Here is a 20872-nt window from a genome sequence, read left to right on the forward strand (position 1 = left end):
ACTAGAGAAATGTAGATTATGAACATCAAAAACAAATAAAAAAGGTGGACTTTAAGAGAATAGCTTTACATCCATTTAAAACTATTTTATGGATACACTAAAAATTTTAAGACTAACTTTTGTAATCTCAGAAAAACGTTCTAAGTTAAGCTTGAAATATAAGACAGAAGATAATAATGGAATTGAATCAAAGAAAATAGCCTGGTTGTAGAGCTTGTGGATTGTCTAAGAGACTATGAAACTGCTACAGAGATAGGGTGAATGAATAATCGTGAGAGAAATACGAAGTGGAGGAAGAAACTGCCATACATGTAATTTTTTAATGTGAAATGATTAGTGGTATGAGGCAGGTATACACTGGCAAAACAATTGAGCTAGGAGAAATCCTTAAACTCCCCATAAAAAAGTTGCTGGTTTATCTCTAGAGTACAGAACTTCTTGGTGGAGTGTAATACAATAACATGGTTTATAGTACAAAGATTCACGATAACGTGCATGAGATAAATAGTTTCTTGACTGATTTAAGACGAAGAGAAGGAAAAACCATTGGGTTACATAAAACATTTTTAAATTATCTTATGTAGGTATGCTTTTCTTCGTATTACTCCTTTAACAAAGATTTCATGTTTTGCCAGTGTATTCATTGGCTATTTGAACCACAATAGTTCAATCCAATGTTTGTTGGTTTTACATTCTATTAATGTAGACTACTTTAGTTATAATTGCAATCTGCACTTCGTTTCGCCTCTGGAGTTCCAGTTGACCCTTTCGATTAAACACTTAAAGAAGCTAGATAAAAATGAAGTAGGGTATTTTCAATTTAAGTTGGGATTAATTCCTATTTAACATAATAAATAACATAGAAATTACATAACAAATAGTTTCAGGACAATTAGTTAATAATATCACCCATCAATTCGAACATATTGAAGATGGGAGGAGTTGTTCTCCCTAGCTGCCGATTAGAAACTACACAACCAACGGTTTAACCAAGAAAACTGCCTAAAAAATCCTATATTCTTTTATCCAGAGATAGTCATACCATCACACACTTTAGCCATGATCATGCTAGAGACATCCATAATCCTCAAAATGTCTCAAAACGCATTTGTAAATACTAAAAATGGATCAATATATATTCATACGGAAGAATCATATGAATCTCTACTGCTGACACAAATAATGTTTCTAAGGCCGAAATGAATACACGAACTAAGGTTAAATATTAAGGTTATAATAAGATAAATTATAATTCATTAGGAACTAAAAGGAATATGAAAACCCAAATCTTTTACTAAAATATTTACAGATAATCAGAAATGAAACTTAAACATATTTTGCAAATGAAATGAATTAATACTAATAAATAATATTTAAATATAATCAAATAAAAACTCAAATATTGATAATAATCGAAAATAAAAATATTTCTTGTCTCTTTTTGTTGTTAATATGCAATGAAAGATGAAATGTTACCGGTGCCGATTTTACCATGCTTCCAAGTCTATTAAAAGTGTCATAAATAAAAATGACCAATAAAATAAAACATAAATTAAATTACAATCACAAATTTACAGTTTTAGTACAAGTTCATTTGAGCTTTAAATCACCAATCAACATTATTACTTTAAGGCACTGTTTGCAGGGATACCACCTCTATTTTTAAAGCATTTTTTTTATATTTCAGGTACATTGGCAACACTGCTCATAAAAATGAAATAACATGCGGCGGAAATCCTTCAAAAATTTCAGATTTAATGAATCCATTAGGCTAATATCAACCGATTTTTGTCAGATGGGTATGATATGTATAATACACTTTAGATAATACAAGCAAATGATATAATTTGGACATATAAAGCTATAAGATACTGTTTTATGTCTTTGAGTCCTCATGATAATGCAACAGAATAAAAAAATTGAACTGTCCAGGAACATATGAATGAACACATTTCATATAATTTTTTCCCTTATAGACTGAATAAATATATTCATAAGAATAACTTATTAATAATTTAATAAAAGGGTACACAAGTAATTCATTTTAATGAAAAATTGTTACTCGGAAATAAAATTTTCATTACCAGAAGTGATTAAATAGATCAATACCACCAATTTCTTAATTATAGTGAAAATTTATTTTTAATTTATTGAACAAAAAAGATTACAGCTTCTAAACTTGATTCTATTCACCAACGGTAGTACTTAAAAAATATATTCAACGTTGTCAAAACAAAAACTCAAAAATCATGATAAACTAGTTATCATAGTGTACATGAAATTATGTTATTTTTAATTTTCGCCAAATTGGAAGTAAAAACCATTCGGTTTTATAATTTTTTCTGAATCCATCATGAATTTTTCTGTATCGATTGCACTTTTGGCTGTATTAATGTTTAGGCGGAGAGATTGATTTTTTATTTCGATCCAATTGAATTTACACACGAGCATTGAATTGCTATTCAACGCAACGAAAAAACACAACTTTTTTTGAGATTGAAGGAGTTTTATTCATGGATAAAACCAGAAAAAGATTTACATTTATATGAAAAGATCCATCCGAAACCGCGTTAATGAACCGTTGCTGTCAAGAAAGAAATGATACGAGGTAAACAAGTACTGAACTTCCACTTTGAAAAAAAGCTATACCAAATGAAAAGCTTCTTTCAAAACAAAAAACACAGAAGATGGATATTGGTGAGTCGGGTCAGTCAAATGGTGAGTCAGATGGAAGAACTGGTCTTTTCCTCCCCACATATTATCATAACGAACTTAAATATTTCAGTAAAAAAGGAATGCTGGAAAAGGAATGTGATAAAAAAAAAGAAAATTTCGAAGAGATGGAAAACGCTTCTAACTATCCAAGAATTCGAAAATTATATCGGAAATAAAGTGGAAAGTATAACATCAACTACATACATTAATGTACAGCAACCAAACAATAATAAATATATTCTGGCAGGATCAAACGACATATTTCCCCACAAACACAATGGATGAGAAAATAAGCCCATACATATATGAACAATAAAATCGGAGGTAGAATAAAGGAGACATGAATACAAGCAAAGAATCTGTCAGTGAAATATATAGCTAAGTAGCAAAGGTAATGAGATATAAAGAAAGAAAAACTTAAAACGGAGCAGGTAAAAAAACTACTAATAAAGAGGAAACACCAGCAATAACACGCGAATTCAAGCAAATACGGGGATATAGAACCAAGGATTAGAAATAATGTCAGATATAACAACTGAAATGTATTCAGAAGTAGCAAATCCAGATTAAAAAAATACAAATATCGATAAAAAATCTCTAGGATAATTTGATCAACTTCAATAAACGGGAAATTAAAACAAGTCACCAAAATGATGTCTGGACATTGTCGTTTAAGAAACACTTATACAAAATATGTAAGGTGAATGAACCATGGTGCAGAAAATGTAAAATGGAAAAAGAGTCTGACATTACAATGGTCAACTGAGGATTGAACCAGGAGAGATCCTAGAACTACCAATAAAGAAGCTGTTGGCGTTCTTTGAGGCCACAGGACGTATTTGAGTTTAGTTGAAAAAAAAAACAGGGTATGGTACAAAGATCTTATGACCAAATGCCAGAGATTAACCTGTCTCGTCTGAGCTAAGAACTGCATTCAAGAAAATCAAACGCAGCCAAACTCAAGGTGAAGACATAAGAGTGGTAAAATGAATAACAGGTCAAAATTAATTTAAACAATCAAATTACTTTTCAATTTACGCCTCAATAAGAATTAGATTCCAACAGAAACGAACAACTGCGTAATGACTTTGCTTCATAAAAAGGAAGATAATTCAATTTGGAGAAAATTGCAGATCAGAAAAATGGTGAAATACAATAGGTACCTTGGTCTTTATTGATTTTCGCAAAGCTTTCGACCCAATTAAATTACATAAAACACTAGAATCGCGCAAACAGAATAGATTATAAAAATATAAGAAATAACAACACACAAAAATTAAATGTAAAAACTAAAACATAACCAAGAAAATAAAAATGGAAAGGGGAGTAAGACAGTGGAATCCAATGTCACCTAAACTGTGCAACACGGTACCGAAGCATGCACATGAAGTTAACCTAAGAATAGGTATAAGATATGCATATGAAAAACTGGGAAAAAATTTTAAAAGTGAACTCCCTATAAATCTAAAGAGAAAGTTTGATCAATTCGTTTTGCCGGTGTATACATACAGAGCAGACACGTTCACTATAACAACGTCTCCGGTTACCAAATTATGAGTGGCAGAAAAAAATTGAACGATCTGTGCTTGGAATAACTTTAGAGACAAAATCAAAAATGAATCAAAATTGTCAGCATACAGTTTATCCTATTGTATGCTGGCGATACTGCACTTATTACCTCAGGTTCTGTTGACAGGACGCTGAAGACACAGTCTGTATTCAATAAAGCCCAAAATCATAGACAAAATTATTAAGTGGTGTAGCAAATGGAGAGGTACATTTAACCCGTCTAAAACACAGGCTATCCTATTTAAATATCCTGGAAGTGCTCCATATGAAGAGAAAGGTAACCAGATAATGCTCTATGGAGAAAGATTCCAATTCAGAAACTCGGTGTCCTATTTGGGAATTCAATTCCATCTGGGACACTGGCATCAAAAGCACCCAAAATTTGGCAAGAAACAGAGATAACCTCCTAGGAGCACTATCTAACAAATTTGGAAATACTCACCCAAAAACTGTCCTGCATACTTACAAGACATACATAAGAGCGATTATTGAGTACAGAGCGATCGTCTATATGCCTCTACACAAACGCCAAATTAATACTATCATGGCAACCGAAAGAAAAATCCTTAGAAGAATAATCGGGGGACATGCCGATTATTCGTCGGCACTTATCCATCGACTTGCTAATATCACCACAATAGAGGTCAGAATCCGTTCCCTCGGCAAAAAATACGTACAGCGTACGATAGATGGCACCTACACCAGAGCAAGAAATCCTAAAAACTCCTTGCCATCTCATAGATCACATACTCACCAGGCTCTCCAATAAAAAACTTCTATTTCTCCCAGCCTTCTCGACTTGGTTGGAAACGAACTTCCTGATGAGTACCACGACGCCCTAGAAACTACCCAACTAAGATAACGCAGATAATAACAAGCTACAAGCCAAAAATGTTGATCCAATAGCCATTCCCAAAGTATATCTGGTAACACACAAGGTATCTTCCTCACTACAAAATGGCTAAACAAAACTTCCTCACATTTTCAATCAAGTCAACATCTATCTGAGGTTCCTCTACAATAGTAGTCTACCATCCCCATCTGTAACTGACATTGCTCTTCCCCACTCTAAGCTCCCGCAAAAAAGAGAGCAGCTCTACCTTGAAGAGGCGCACCGCTTTAAAGAGGATTCATAACACTAGGTCCGCAAATAAAAAAAATGGGGTATAAGGAACAAGCGGTGAGACAGAAGGAAAGGCGAGACCAAAATGTGATGGGAGTAACGACAGTGAGGACAAGAGAAGTTTGGGACGACTCCCAACACAACGGAAGAATAACTTGAACTAGCTTAACAAAAATTGGGTAAGAGATTAAGTTTCGCACAAAAGTTATCGTAGTCAATATTCTTAAAAGAAATTTTACTCTTTTCATGTTCAACTATCCAAAAATCAAATAAGACTTATAGAAGATATACTTCTCTTAGAGCCCAAATAAGGCTATGAGTTATTAAATTAGCTAAATTAGATCATAAATAAGCAACGTCGTGTACTAGGATTCATTGCATCCCTTATATTATTATAAGTCTCATCTTATTGAAAATATTTAACTTATATGTCATGAGCTCACTTATTAGTACAATAGCGTAATGTTTCTACATATTTTTCTTGAAACAGACAGTTTGTTAACAAATGAATTCGTAGCTGCAAGCTGTTAGAAGGGAAAGAAAACATTAAATACATTTAGTGAAATATTTAGATTTTCATAAAAGCCAAATTCAATATATTCAAAATACTATTCAATCTAAACTTTTTTTCATTTGTAAGTTTATATAACAATGAATTATTGTATAAATTATCATCAGTTCGGAAAAGAAAAATTTTTGTAGGATAACCGCTTAAAAAATATTTACTTAAGTCATTCAAAGCTCAAATTGTTAAAACCTATTTAACTACTAAAAATCAAACGCTAGTCTGACTGATTAATCTCTATTAAATCTGGACTACTATCTATTTCCACTACAGGAATATTTTTTTTATTACACTTAACAATACCATCTAAAATTTCATCAAAGCTTAAAACAGCTTTGTCTTCTTGTTGCATTATCAGTTTCGCGTCTGACGCTTCTGGTGAAGAGATGGATATGTCTTCGCTGTCACTCAAGACATCAGCTTCGCAGGACAATTTTTGTAATTCATACATACATACATAGTTTTGTGGGTCATCCGCTTCCTCACTTTGTGTTCGGCTACACTCCGGACTGTTTTTAGGTGATGGTGATTTTTTATCTTTCTTCTTTTGTACATATGTTTTTTCTACCTTCAGACCCATCTGTTCCAGTCTTATTATTGCTGACTTTTCGAAATATTCCATATTCACTACATGGGTTTGAAGTGAATGGTTTTCATCTTTCACCAAAGACTTTACCTGAAATATAAACGATATAAGGACCACAATAAATTATATAAAATATTTAATAAATATTAAGAATTGACAGTCTTCTATTGAGCGACTAAGAAATGCCGACACGTCTTAATCTCAATGAGGGAAAAATCCAAATGTCCACCTCCACGAGGTAGAAGATGGGCAATATCCAATTGGATAACCAACGCAGATAGGGACTGAATGATTGTCGGTATAAACAACCCCCCGCTTCAAAAAGTTCTTAGACGTTTGTCATGGCAATTACCAGCCACAGAGAATCCATTACTGATCATGGACTTCGGAAACCAAGATTAGGCAGGGAAGATACAACTTACTTAAAGCACGAGGACTCCCAGGCCATTAGGAGGCGAAATCCTCGTGTAGAAAAGCTTTTAAGATTAAACAAGAAAAGCCAAAGACGATTCGCAACCAGGAACGTTAAGAGTTCCAGGCAGGAATGCTAGACAACCTGATCCAAGAAATGATACAGATGCATAAGAAATGGGCATAAGCGACGTTCAGTGGCTGTAGACAGGTAAACTCAAAACCAAAAACGTAATGATGTATTAAGTTGAAAATAGCGATCCCGCTCATCGATATGCAATCGCATTTTTATAGGACACAAATCAGATAGATCATTGATTAGCTTTAACCCGTACTCAAAGAATGATAATGGTTCAATTTAAGACGAATATACAGTAGAACTTCTTTAAGTCGAACCTGATTAGTCAAACATCCAAAACTTGAGAAAATGTTTTATTCCCTTCACTTCAAGCCACAAAACCTCCATTACTCGAAATAATCAGTGAGTTCCCTACAAGCCATTTTGGTACATATTAACTCGAAAAATCAAACTGGACCTCTGTATCTCGAACATGGCGATGTTTTATTTTATAACTTTTACAACTCAATTATTTGCAAGTTTTTACCTCTAAAGTTCGAAGAAAAATAAGTTACCAACTTTGAGAATTTGCCGACAATGTAAGTACACCATTGTTTCTTGAAAAACAATTTAAGAGTATATATTAATAACATTACCACTTAAGAAATTAATGACCCGTGTTAACACGTGCTTGCTTGCTTGGTGTCATGTGTTCAATTTTATTATTTTTGATTTGAACTTTAGCAAAGCAAGTCATTTTTTGTGGATTGAAAAATTGTCAGAAGTAGTTTGGTTCTGTCGCAATACACATCAATTTGTACAACAGTTCACAAATCAAATTGTTAAAACATGAGAGCTGTGAAACGTAAACTGAAAACTTTCGAGTCTCGCTGAAAAGTTAGAAGTATAACATGTTGGGCACAGGAAAACTCTCACCATTAGTCATCGGTGAATCTAAAAACACTCCGTTGTTTTTCAAGATGTTAATCAGTGCCTTTTTAATAAAAAGCAGATACAAAACATGGATGAATTCTGAAATTTTCAAAAACTGACATAAATATTGATAAGAAAATGACTAAAAAAAATCGTGTTATTTGTTGATAATTGTACAGCCCATAGTTATGGTCCACAAATGAAAGCAGTTACACCTGCCCGCCAATACCACATCAAAATTACAGCCTATCGATCAAGGTATCATAAAAACTTCAAGCTATTATATCAAAAAGAAGTTGTCAGGAACATGTTAGATAATATGGAAGAAAAAAAGAATACTACTATAGATGCATTGCAAACCATGAGAATGGTTGATAACGTTTGGCTAAATGTAACTACAACTACTATAAAAAAACTGTTATGTACACTGTGGTATTCCATCGTCGTCAACAGAAGAAGCTAAAAGCGAAGATATTTCTATTTCACGTCCTGCAGAATGGAATACAGTGATCTCTGAATTAGGGAAATCCTTCGAGGTCTTTGTTACGTGCGATAATGGATTTATGACTGCTGTGACATCTGAAATTATCGATTCAGTAGCTCAGAAAACAGATACTCGTGATTTAGATGTTTTGAAGACTTGACTACATGCACTCCATGGGTTTCCATCGTAGAGCAAACCAGCAACTCTAAAGAACACTACTTTTCTGCTCTTTATACATTAGACAATGCTATAGATAGAAAACAACCAAATTATCTAATATTGTTCTGAAGCTATTTTCTTATGGCATCTTAATGCAATAATGGCATCTTATGGCAGCTTAATGCAACGAATGCATCGTTCTCAAAATACAAAAAATTAGCAAATTTAACAAATTTTGTTTTTTGTTACTTGTTGAAAAACAAATAATAAAAAATAATTTGATTTAGATTTGAATTAGGTCTGCACGGCCTGTTGTACATTGTAAATAAAATGAATTGAATAATAATAAGGGCTACTAAATTACGAGTACAATTATATAATTACAATTTTGAGTACCTGTTATACTTAAGGGATAACCACATGGCATTTAACACTGTAAACACAAAATATGTGGATTTAAGCTTTTAGTGATTGTATAGTAATTCCTGCGTAATAATTATTTTATAAAGTATAAATGTTTAACATTTATACTTATTTAAAAGTACATACAGTAATTGTAATATTCAAGTTTCGTTTGGATGAGCTTAAAAATAAATAAATAAAAGATGTAGATTTCTTACCTTATGTCTTATGCTCTCCAATGATGTACTGGTCTGATCGTCTATAGGAGAGTCCTTGCAGCTTTGTAGTTTTGGATCTGGACTATCGCGAATAATGTGATAGAATACAGCCATATATTCGGCGCATGGTTGCAACTGATACCAAGATAATCCTGATGTAGTTAAAGCAACAGTTTTGCCATACATAAAATACATAGCAGCTGCTGCTATGGTACTGTAACTAAACTTTAGAAAACCTGGATCCAAACTTAACATATCTATTAATTGTGACGCTCTGGTAAACTGATATCCTGAGTATTGAGGAAAAAAGAAAGCTCTGTTTACATCAATGTGCAGTTTTTGTCTCGTTACATTGCCAACCTGGAAATGTATCTGCATATAAAGATTTAACCAATCGCTCGGTGTCATAATATTTAAGTCCCAACCTAAACTATTCAAAATTAACAATTCACAGGCTAAAATTTCATCTGGGCTACACGCCCCGTCACAAACATAAGAAAATTCTGATAATCTCGGTGGATATACTTCTTCTAACTTTGAAGCTAAAAATAGACACGTTACACCCACTAATTGTAATTGATTTTTTGGTACGTCTGGCCTTATGGATAAAAATCTATCAAAATAATCTACACAAAGATAATAGGTAACTCTACGTAAATGGTAGACTTCGCATACTTCCATAACCCAGTCTAACAATATGGCACGCATGCGAGGCATGAAGTTGGAGAAGTCTTCAAACAGGCAAGGATTGCGTAGATTTAAGGATGCTTCTTCCTTATATACCATATATAACCATACCTGAAATAAATAATTCTATAAAAATATACACGAGATTAAAAGCTGTGGAAATATATTTATCTTACTAAACTATCCAAAATAAAATAGCCCGCCGAAAATAAAAAATATTTTTTTGATGACGCCTTTTTTGATGACTTATTCTCCGGCATCTCTGAAGAATGCAGCAATGTTGGTATCTTCGGCAACAAAAATGGAAAATATTTCATCCTAGCGAGAGAAATCATTTCTCTCACGACCAACCCCAAAATACCCCAGAACAGTAAGAGACTACAAACAAGCAGACTGGAACCTCTTCAAACACTTTCTAACCAATAATACTCCACAGTTAGGTAACCTAGATTCCTAGATCGATATCGACAGAGGTATTAAGTTCTTCAAGAATGACAAATCTAGAAATTGATGATTCAGTCCCCAACAAGCTAATAAATCTTGCAAGACTACCGCTCCCACTCCACCATCATAAACAAAATCAAACATAAAGGGCACCTACGTCAATTGTAACAAACCCATGACCCCCCATCAAAACAGAATAACCGCGTCTCGACCCATATCAAGATGGAGTTGAATACCATTACAACCAATCAATGGCAAAGGGTGACCTCCAGTCTGGACTACAAAACCAGCTGTTCGTTCTAATCAAAATTTAAAATCCTAAAAAAACAAAAAACATCCAACCTTTCTCACCTAGTGGTGAATAACCAAATAATCAACTCAAACCATCAGAAAGCTGAAGCCATCAAAACACATCTTCAAAACATATTCACCACCCCAAGGTCCCATATTCGACCAAGACTTCCGTGTAATCACTGAGAGAGAAACAATAACTGCTCGAACCCCCTTTGAATCGACAGATACCTCATGAGCACCCACTCATGGCTACTGTAGATCTAATAACTACTGCCAAATAGGCACTTCCAATTCACCAGAACCTGACAGAATTCCGAGGAACTGCATGAGACAACTTCCGCCGAGCACTACTCACTACCTGACGAAAATATCAATGTCTCACTTAAACTCTGCTACTTTCCAAACCCTTGGAAGGTAGCAACACAATTTTGCTCTAAAAAACGAGCAAACCCCGGACCAATCCTAACTCTTACAGGCTAATTTCTCTTTTAAACGTTCTGGCAAGTCTTCGAGAGGGTCATCAAGGAAGGACTCGTAGACTTTCCCACAGAAAATAATATCATCTCTTAATTTCAATTCGGTTTTAGAGAAAGTCATGCTACCAGAATCGCGTTAACTGATCACCCATATCGCTCAAAAATTATACGACAAAAAATTATCTGGCATGCCGAACTGGTAAAGAAACTATTGAACATCGGCCTGTCCATTCCGTTTGTGAAAGGAATCAACTATTAACACCATTCACTCCTACCGCATGAGTGCCACAAAGTTCCATTATGGCACCCATACTTTACACAATATATACAACAGAAGGACATTTGCAACCTTTTTCATTTGTTCAAGGAGTTAACATATTTTAATATGTCTTTTATCAATATACTTATCATTCAAGAATTCTTTATTGAAGGGGGTGTCTGTCATTTCACGCCCGAGCAAAAACATTCTTTCGCCGTTTCACCAACCATTCCCTAATTCTTAAATCGACGACATACGTTTGACTTAAATGTTTTTATTTAATACATATAAATTGAATGGTGTTTGTGCAAAGACCAACGGACAGAGTTAGTGGTTAATGCTAGTTTATAAATTAATTACTACTAAGATAAGTGAGCTACTATTAAAGTGCAAGAAAAATTAAAAATTTTGAAAATTATAAAAGAGGCAGACATTAATGATTGATGACATGTGTAGCGTTTCAATCCTGAATTAGGAAAATAAAAGAATTTTATTTAGTACTTACTTCTTTAGAATCTGCCCAATCCATCAGAGGCAATGGAGCTTTTCTAGTTTTCTGTGGTGAAACAAAGTCGTTATTTGCTTTCGTGCTATTTTTCCTCTTTCCAGTTCTCCTCACACCCGTGCGTTTTCTACTGTGTGGTGTCGTGTGATCTTTCTCAGTCATACTTTTACAACTGCTAGTACTAGCAGTGTCACTATCTAAAATTGTTTGGAATTCTTCACATCTGTCACAATCAGACTCCTTACTTTTATTTTTATCTCTGGCTAGAGTGCTTTCCCTAGCTTCTTTACCGAATTGAAAACCCCATACTGTTTGCTTGTGGTGGATTCGTAGTAAATCTTGGAAGGATAACTTCGATGTTTCTGCATATTCGCCTTCAGAAGTGTGTCCAACTGCATTTAGCTTTCCTGTATCATAGTCCTTAATATTTTCTGTTGATTGCAACGACCGCTTCTCATCGGATCTGGACATCGTGAATTGTTATACAGTATATGGGGTTATGTATAAAACTGAAAGATAAAAGAAAAACATAAGAATACTTCGGTTAAGAACTTAGAAATGATAGAACTTTAGATAGAAATTGAAATATTAGATTGTGTAAAAACATATTGATGTTCGTATGAAAAATATGTTTGTATATTATAAATTGGTAACAGAAATATATTGTCTTAGATCCTTATTTTTATAAAACGTTTATTTTTTAATAATTAATGAAAGCCTTTTGATATAACTGACCCGGTCAAAAAACTTAGCCCAAAAAATAGGCGTGAGGATACAAAAATTCACAGAAAAAAATTTTACGAAAAATCGGGACACCATTATAAATAAAATCTGAAAAGTCTTACAGAATCCCACATCCCACGTGCAAAAAAAAGTTATTCAAGGTCAAATGTCGCAAATATAGGTTTTTTTCGTTTTCATCCAAACGGTAAATTTTATATCGTTAGAAAATCAAGGAATATACGGCGGTCAGATGAATGAAAATTACAAAGTTCTTGGGAAGAACCGCGTTGAGAATTGAAAATTCGACGTTTCGGCACCCATTTTGGAACCATTATCAAGAGTGATACAGTTCCGTTCGAGTTCGGGGTCTCAATCTGCCTACTTCCCTCACTCGTGACGTACCAGTATCGTGTGATGTATCACTCTTGATAATGGCTCCAAAATGGGTGCCGAAACGTCGAGTTTTCAATTCTCAACGCGGCTCTTCCCGAGAACTTAGTAATTATATATATATATATATATATATATATATATATATATATATATATATATATATATATATATATATATATATATATAAATGGGCCTGTCACTCCGCCCATAAATATGAGCTCTACTGATCCGTTTTTCGTGGGGTATCAGTCCGCCTTTTCTTTGTTTTCTTGTTCTCTGCTGTCATCATTCACGGGCTGTTCTGTGATTTCGCCCGATTGGTGATTAAGCTGCATTCCTTTCCGGGTATTTTTGTTCTCCAGGTCTTCATTCTGTTGAATATTTTCTTTATTAATTTATGTTCTTCTCGTCTTAGTGCGTGCCCGAGCCATTTCAATCTTTGAGCCTTATGAATCCGGTGCATCAGTTCTTTTCCATGTTTTACTAATTCAACTGTTCCTGCTGATTTTCGTGATTTTACCTTTTTCGCTGTTTTATTAAGTTCCTTATATAATGGAGCATTTTCTTCTCCGTATTTTTAATCCCATATTTCCCCAATAATCCTGCTTTATTTGATTTTATAAAAGTTAGAGAGCTTTACCCAGTTTTCTTTACTGATTTTAGATCTTAGTTATTTTATTGCTGTTACATTGTTTTTTAACATAATTAAATAGTTTTTGACGTTTTTGTTATTTACTTATATTGCAATCATCTGCTCTTTAATCCATATTCTGATTTTTTTTATATTGTTTTGCCGCTTCCTATTTTTTTTTGTATTCAATTAGTTTTTTAGCTGATCCGATTTTTATCCATGTCATCCATGCTTGTTTCTAATCTATGTTTTTATCACTCTTTTGCCTTTGTCCTATTGTTTCCTCTGCTGCCTCTACTAGACTTGTTTTGATGCTGTCCAAATCAGTTTCTATATCATCAGTTTCGACTGTTCGTAGTTTTTTGCTATGTCTCCTGTGTATTTATTGTTTACTGCTTCTGTTTTTAGCTAGTCAAGATTCCAGATTTTTTTCTTTTTTTTTGTTGAGATTGTAGTGCAATCGTCAGATTTGATCTCTAAAAACAATAGAGTATACAAAGGTATACTCTCTTGTTACACTTAGGTATACAAAATGTTAAACTGGCCATAATTTGTTATTTTCATTTTTGAAATGTTTCATAATTTCTTGTACAGGAAACGTAAAAAAGATCTTACTAGCGAATACGATAAATCGTGAAAAAAGGTTAAAAAAGATACACCTACAAAAGCTGCTGCTGAATAAAAATTTGACTGAAAATATTATGAAAGAGAATAGTAAAGACAGCAATTTTGTTGATAAATATAAAGCTTCGCGCTAGTCTACAGTACCGCCTACTGAACCCTTTTTTAAATTATAATTTGTATTAACTCGGCGGTAAAAATTCGATATCTTTTGATTAGACTGTCCTAATCAAAGTGCATTTTCACACAAATAAAGTCAGTTTCTATAAAGCTATTAAATAAATAAAAGCTAGTTTAGAGGGACTTCAGAGGCTAATGGACAGAATAAACGAGTACAGTCAACAGTACGGACTAAACATTAATACCCACAAAACGAAACAAATGATTATCAGCAAGGAGAATATAAATGGGGCTCATCTATACATTAATGGGACGCAGATAGAGCGAGTAAAACAGTATTGCTACCTGGGAACTATTATAAATGAACAGTGGAGCAATGTACAGGAAATAAAGTGCCGCATAGGAAAGGCAAGAATGGTCTTTAACAAAATGAGCGCCATCTTCAAAAGTCATAACATATCCCTAGATACAAAAATGAGACATTTGAGATGCTATGTTTTCTCTGTGTTGTTGTACGGGGCGGAGGCATGGACGCTTACAGACACCACTATTAAAAAACTTGAAGCATTTGAGATGTGGCTTTATAGAAGAATGCTGAGAATATCATGGACAGCAAGGACCACGAACAAGGAAGTTCTAGAAAAAATGAAGAAGGAACCAGAGATAGTGTTTACGATCAAACGCATAAAATTGCAATATCTGGGCCACGTTATGAGAAATCAGCACCGTTACTCCCTGCTGCAGTCTATATTGCAAGGTAAAGTCAAAGGTAAGCGAGGACCCAGTAGAAGGAGAATATCATGGCTGCGGAATTTAAGAACATGGTTTAAGAAAACCTCAACGGAGCTATTTCGAGCCGCAGCGAGCAAGGTCATGATTGCCAATATGATTTCCAACATCCGAAACGGATAGGAACCAGAAGAAGAAGAAGAATTAAATAAATAAAAGTTGCGCGATTTTTGCCATTATTACGATTCTTATGAGATCAATACAAGGTATCACTTCCATTGACCGGTCGCTGTGGAATTTCAATTACTATGGCCTAATTTTGCCTAATCTTCAAAACTCATAACATGAAATTTTGATTTTGAGTTTTGGCAATAAATATGAGATATTTAACATATGCCTAAAAAACACTGAATTTAAACTTTCAACTTACAAACGATCTCACGTCACGGGTTCGTACTTCACGGGAAATATCACCACAAAGACGGCATTGGGTGGAATTTGTAGCTTAACTTGTGTAGTTCCGAAAAATATACTTGTGCAATCAAAGAGAAGCAACTTTAAACCTTTTAGATCGTTTATAATGTGAAAGTTTAAATTCAGGCATATTTCTCATAAGTCTCATATTTGTTACAAAAACTTAAAATCAAAATTTCATAACTGTCATACTTAGGTTTTGAAGATTAAGCTCTAACAATTGAAATTCCATAGTGAGCGTACAATGGAAGTGATAAATTTTATTGAATTCATGAGAAATTACTATTTAAATGGGAATAAGCCACAATTAAAGCTTAAAGTAAGTTTATTGACGTTTCAATTTCAACTTCGAAAATCGTTCTCAAAATAGTAAACAAATTTTATTTTTTTGGTCCAAATTTACCAAAAAACAAGATTTGTTTAATTTATTAATGTTTGTATTTTGAGAATGATTTCCGAAGTGGAAATTGAAACGTCAATAAACTTACTTTAACCTTTATTTGTGGCTTATTCCCATTTAAATAGTAATTACTTTAAAATGCCACAAGAAAATAGCTTCAGAACAATATGAATTCATGAGAATTGTAAAAAATAGCGAAAATCGCATGTTTATTTATTTATTTAACAGCGTTATAGAAACTGACTGCATTTGCGGCAAAATGCAAAAATTGCATATTAAAGCTGTTCTATTTATTTTTAAAACACATTTTGATTTTGTCAAAAGGACACTGATCAAAAATATCGAATTTTTACATCGAGGTGAAACAAATTTTATTTAAAAATTTATTTCGCGCCAGTAACTGTCAAATTCAAAATGCCGGTCGTTGCAAGCATTTTTGAACTTTCATTTTACAGAAAAAGTGTTAATATAGTTTTTGTCCAAAGTTATCTCAGCTACATTTCTCGTTTGAAACATTTTTTTCTATGGCACACAGATTTTTGGAAAATCGATGTTTTCTGAGGTTTCCTCCCCCTACGAGAGGGTTTTAGAAGGAAGCTCGGGGTTAGGAATGGTAAACTTTTTTGCATCTTACTTGGTATCAAAATTGACATTCTCAGCAAAATTAAGCTTATTCATATGATCTTTGAGGTTCAGTGGCATTTTCATCTTTGATGACTGGACCATTATTTTCATTGGCGTTTTTATTATTTGTATTTTTTTAATTTTGCTATTACTAATATGTGGTCTGAATCAGCGTTTGTTCCCCTATATGATCTTACAGCTTGTGTTAGTCTTAGTCATTTTTTTAATAAGTACATGATCTATCTGGTTACCTTGTCTTCGGCCTGGGAGGAGACATGTTATTTTATGTTGTTTTGCTACTATTTGCTATGCCAAATATTTCAATTTATTAAAAAACATACTGAACGAATTTCCTTAAGATTTGCATCATATTAAAAATAATTGAAGGTGTTTGACAAAAGTAATAAATTACTTGAAACAAAAGGGATAAGTTTAAAAAAAAGGCATTGAAATCATAGAGGAAATAAGAATGTTATTGCAGAAAAACTGAACAATGTTCTAAAAAAAGAAAAATGAAAGTTTCATTTTAAATAGTGAACAGTGCACAAAAACAATGTAGTAGAATATACACCAATGTATGCTTTTGAATAACAAGAGGAAATTTGAATTTGAAGATTGAATGTATCACATGGTGATTAAATACAACCAAAACCATTAATCACTTTTTAGAATTGAGTTTACTTTTTATTTAGTTTTTGGGGCAATTTTTATTTTGATTTGCATATTTAAGTGCATATGTGCAAGCTTCTTAATGCACATATGCATGCATATTTTACCAATTTTAAATGCATAAGTAATTATCTTAACCGTAGTAATTAGAGTGCTGTAATAACTAGGTTATCAAAACTATGTCTATACTAAAGTCCAGCATCCACGACACAACTGTTTTAAAATAATGGTTGAAAACTAGTGGGAAACTAGCTTTAGGTGTATTGCCTCATGGGCGAATCCCAGTGCTTTTAAACTGCTGATGCTAAGAAAATAGTTGCGAGTGCAATCAGTATCAGAACATAGTTTTAAAACAGCTGCGCCATGGACACTTGACCTAAAAGAGAACTAAAACCAAAAGAGCTTGAGTTATCATCTAAAAGACAGAATATTAAAAATCCCACTCAACAATAACCATTACAGGAAGACAGTCAGATATTGAAAGGTGTCAAGAATATTTTATTTAAATATTAAGTATGTATCAACAATGAAAATGAGGGTGAGGAGGCAAATTATCAATAATTTATATATGTGACTGACATTGGTAACATCATTTAATTATCTATCAATATATACCAGTATTTCAATTATTATTTATTAATAAGTATTATTGGTTATTATTTATATTTAAGTAAAATTATTAATTAATCATCTACCAAACAATCTAAAGTTAAAAAATGATATATCAGACTTAAATTGTTTAGATCCATCGTCTTACTTAGAGAAGCAGGGTATTTAAGAGCATCTTTTAGCAAAATTATTTTCCTATAATGGATTTTGATACCAGAAAGTCTACATGATTGTTTATGGCGATTGTATGTTGGGCAAGGACACAGAAATGCTTGTCCTTGTGTAGAGAGGTTTTTTTCTTGGAAAATAAATTCCCAACAGATTTAGTATTCTTGATAGCAGTTTTCACTAATAAATTATTCAACAAGTTAGTGAATTTATCAATAAATAAGGTAAGTAAGGGAAGGAAGCATAGCGAGGAGTTAACAAAATCAAAGGAGTCTTATGTGCAAGTAACCTCCTAAAGAGTATTATTTAAAATAAATGGAAGTTCTTTACCATTGAATAAATCATTTGTAAATATATAATCTTGCCAAAAAATCATTAAACTCATTAAACAAATTCTTCTACTTTAAGATTTACATGTCTAAATCTCATAGAACAGAATGGTAATATAGGTTTGTAGTTTGTAATTATAATACATATTAAATTTGTAGAAAATGTATTTTGTAGAGGTCATTTACCTATATTGCCAACTATGTTATTATATGTGGGTATGTGGATGTGTCTAACTCACTGAACCAAAAAATACAAAATTTCTTTCAATAAAAATTCCTAATAAGAGCAAAATATGATCATTATGAAGACAAGTCAACAGTAATGCAAAATCCTTGAGAAGATCTACTGAATACTATTCACAGCAACAAATCTTCCCAAAATGCTACTTTTTTTAGTCTATGTAGAGCTATGAAACATCAAAAAGAATATAGAAATAAGCTTAAACCAATCCAAATGTGAATGTATAAACAGATCAGGCAAACCAAATTAGCAGAATCTGAAAAATTGTCATATGAAGGGTCAAAAGTTCACATAACTATTAATAATCCAATGCAATAATATATTTCTGATTCGTCAAACTTGGGAAAGAGAAGAATATGTCCCCTATCCCCTATCTTAGTCACCAAGTAGAGAATATATATATATATATATATATATATATATATATATATATATATATATATATATATATATATATATATATATATGCAATCTTGCTATATTGCCCATTAAACAAATTCTTCTACTGTAAAATTTACCTACCTAAAATATATCATAGGAAGAGTTGGTAATATAGGTAGATGACCTCTAGAAAGTACATTTTCCAGAAATTTAATATTGGGATTACCTACTATAAATAGAAGAAAATTTACTAATAGATAATAAGTTACAGGTTCCTCTTACTATTTATATTGTATATACCTAATAACTAAGTAACTAACAAATAATGCACATTCAACAAGATGGTTATATTTTTAAACATAGGAATGTAAGATAAATTATATAAAACTTGTCAAAATGAAGTTAAAAGTTTGAAATATAAAGAATATATTTATATTTTGATTACAAAGTTCCCAGCCCACAGCCCAGCCTTTTTGAGGAAAAATTACAAATTTTCTTTGTAGATATATAACCTGTGATTTGAGCCCAAAGACATTAAAATACATTACCAATTCAGTTGAAACTATATTAATAACTATTTTACAAACATATTACAGCTTTTAAGAGTAAATAAAAAGCTATAATAAATCCAAAAATGTGGAATTTTAACCTGAAGATGTAACCAAAACTAGTGACGTAAATCCTCCATGTTTTTTTAAAATTTAAAAGGCCAATTATCAGTTAAAACCTACTTTGATATCTATAAAAACACAAGGTGTTGTTTAGAATTAATAATAGTTAAAAATCTGACTATCCAAAACTAAAACTGACTTAGAATACTATTGCAAAGGTTAAAATTGTGTCTCTTTAAATGACCTTTGTTAAGATAACTGTAACAAAATTTAAGATAGAAAGAGATTTTTTTTTATTCTAATATTTTTGTAACTATATGATAAAGCGCAAAAAGAGCTACATTCTATCCAGAAAAACTAAAAGGAGAGCCCCTAGTACAATTTTCAAATTTAAATGTACCACACATACACCTGCAATGTGGCGATTATAAATCAAGCATTTTAAATGTTTAAAAAGGTATTAATTAAATCAAATTTACCTTCAATATATTGCTTAAAGTTCACTTTTATGGAAAAACTAAAACCGCGAATTTTTTCCTACGTGTACGATCCACCTAACCAAGCTCAAGCAACAGGACGTACTCTATATTGGCGCCATACAATATCCATTGTCCCGCCATAAAAAAATAAATGATTTGACAGGTTTCCATATCCCAAAAATAGATAGTTTACCAAAATTAAGTATTCTCATACTAATAAATGTAATATTATTCATAATATTTCTTTTATTATAATATTTAACACACATTTTACAAATGATTTAGTTTGATAGGATGCTAAAGTATTTTCGATCACAATAATAAAATTAATCCTAGAAATTATGATTTATATTATATTTCTAATAATATTTATCGTCTTTTTTAATACTTTTGCAAAACTTACCCACATTTCACTCACAAAACTCTTATTTAATTAATATAACGTTCATTGTTTTGATTTAACACCATATGATAAAACCCAGCTGACAATTGTTACGAAACTTATTTTGTTGATACATGTTGCGTTGGTAACACTGATGAGAGCGCGTAAATTTGACAAACCATTGTTGTCAAGTTTATTGCGCTGTTGTTGGTAAGTTTGCTCCAACAACTCCAATCTGCGTTTGCTTGAGTGATTCTATTCATATCAAAGAATCGTTGAATATCATGCTAATATCACTTAATTTGAAAAATCATAACTATATGATGATGGAATATGAAAATATAGTTATGGATGTAATAGTACAATGTATTCGGAGTTTTAAGCCGTTGTCTGGAATTTT

General features: G+C 32.4%; 1 protein-coding gene across 2 annotated transcripts; it reads right to left on the reverse strand.

Moving 5' to 3' along the window:
- Window positions 1-599: 599 nt before the first annotated feature.
- Window positions 600-20572, reverse strand: CycE (cyclin E). Of its 2 annotated transcripts, none has more exons than XM_072530259.1 (4): window positions 20494-20572; window positions 11889-12397; window positions 9224-10021; window positions 600-6648 (listed from the first exon to the last, which is right to left on the reverse strand). In XM_072530259.1, exons 2-4 carry the CDS (start codon window positions 12357-12359, stop codon window positions 6190-6192), a joined length of 1728 nt encoding a protein of 575 aa, XP_072386360.1. In that variant the 5' UTR covers window positions 12360-12397; window positions 20494-20572; the 3' UTR covers window positions 600-6189. The 2 variants fall into 2 exon arrangements, with proteins under 2 accessions (XP_072386360.1, XP_072386359.1); XM_072530258.1 differs by lacking the exon at window positions 20494-20572 and adding an exon at window positions 20091-20209.
- Window positions 20573-20872: the final 300 nt, after the last annotated feature.

This window comes from Diabrotica undecimpunctata, chromosome 4, assembly GCF_040954645.1.
Source record: "Diabrotica undecimpunctata isolate CICGRU chromosome 4, icDiaUnde3, whole genome shotgun sequence".
Taxonomy (NCBI): domain Eukaryota; kingdom Metazoa; phylum Arthropoda; class Insecta; order Coleoptera; family Chrysomelidae; genus Diabrotica; species Diabrotica undecimpunctata.

Excerpts from the sequence above, each read along its gene's own strand:
- CycE (XM_072530259.1), bottom strand. The coding sequence starts at position 12,359 with ATGTCCAGATCCGATGAGAAGCGGTCGTTGCAATCAACAGAAAATATT. Across the intron at positions 10,022-11,888 it reads ATTGGGCAGATTCTAAAGAA|GTATGGTTATATATGGTATA; the intron begins GTAAGTACTAAA and ends TATTTATTTCAG. Across the intron at positions 6,649-9,223 it reads TGGAGAGCATAAGACATAAG|GTAAAGTCTTTGGTGAAAGA; the intron begins GTAAGAAATCTA and ends TTTATATTTCAG.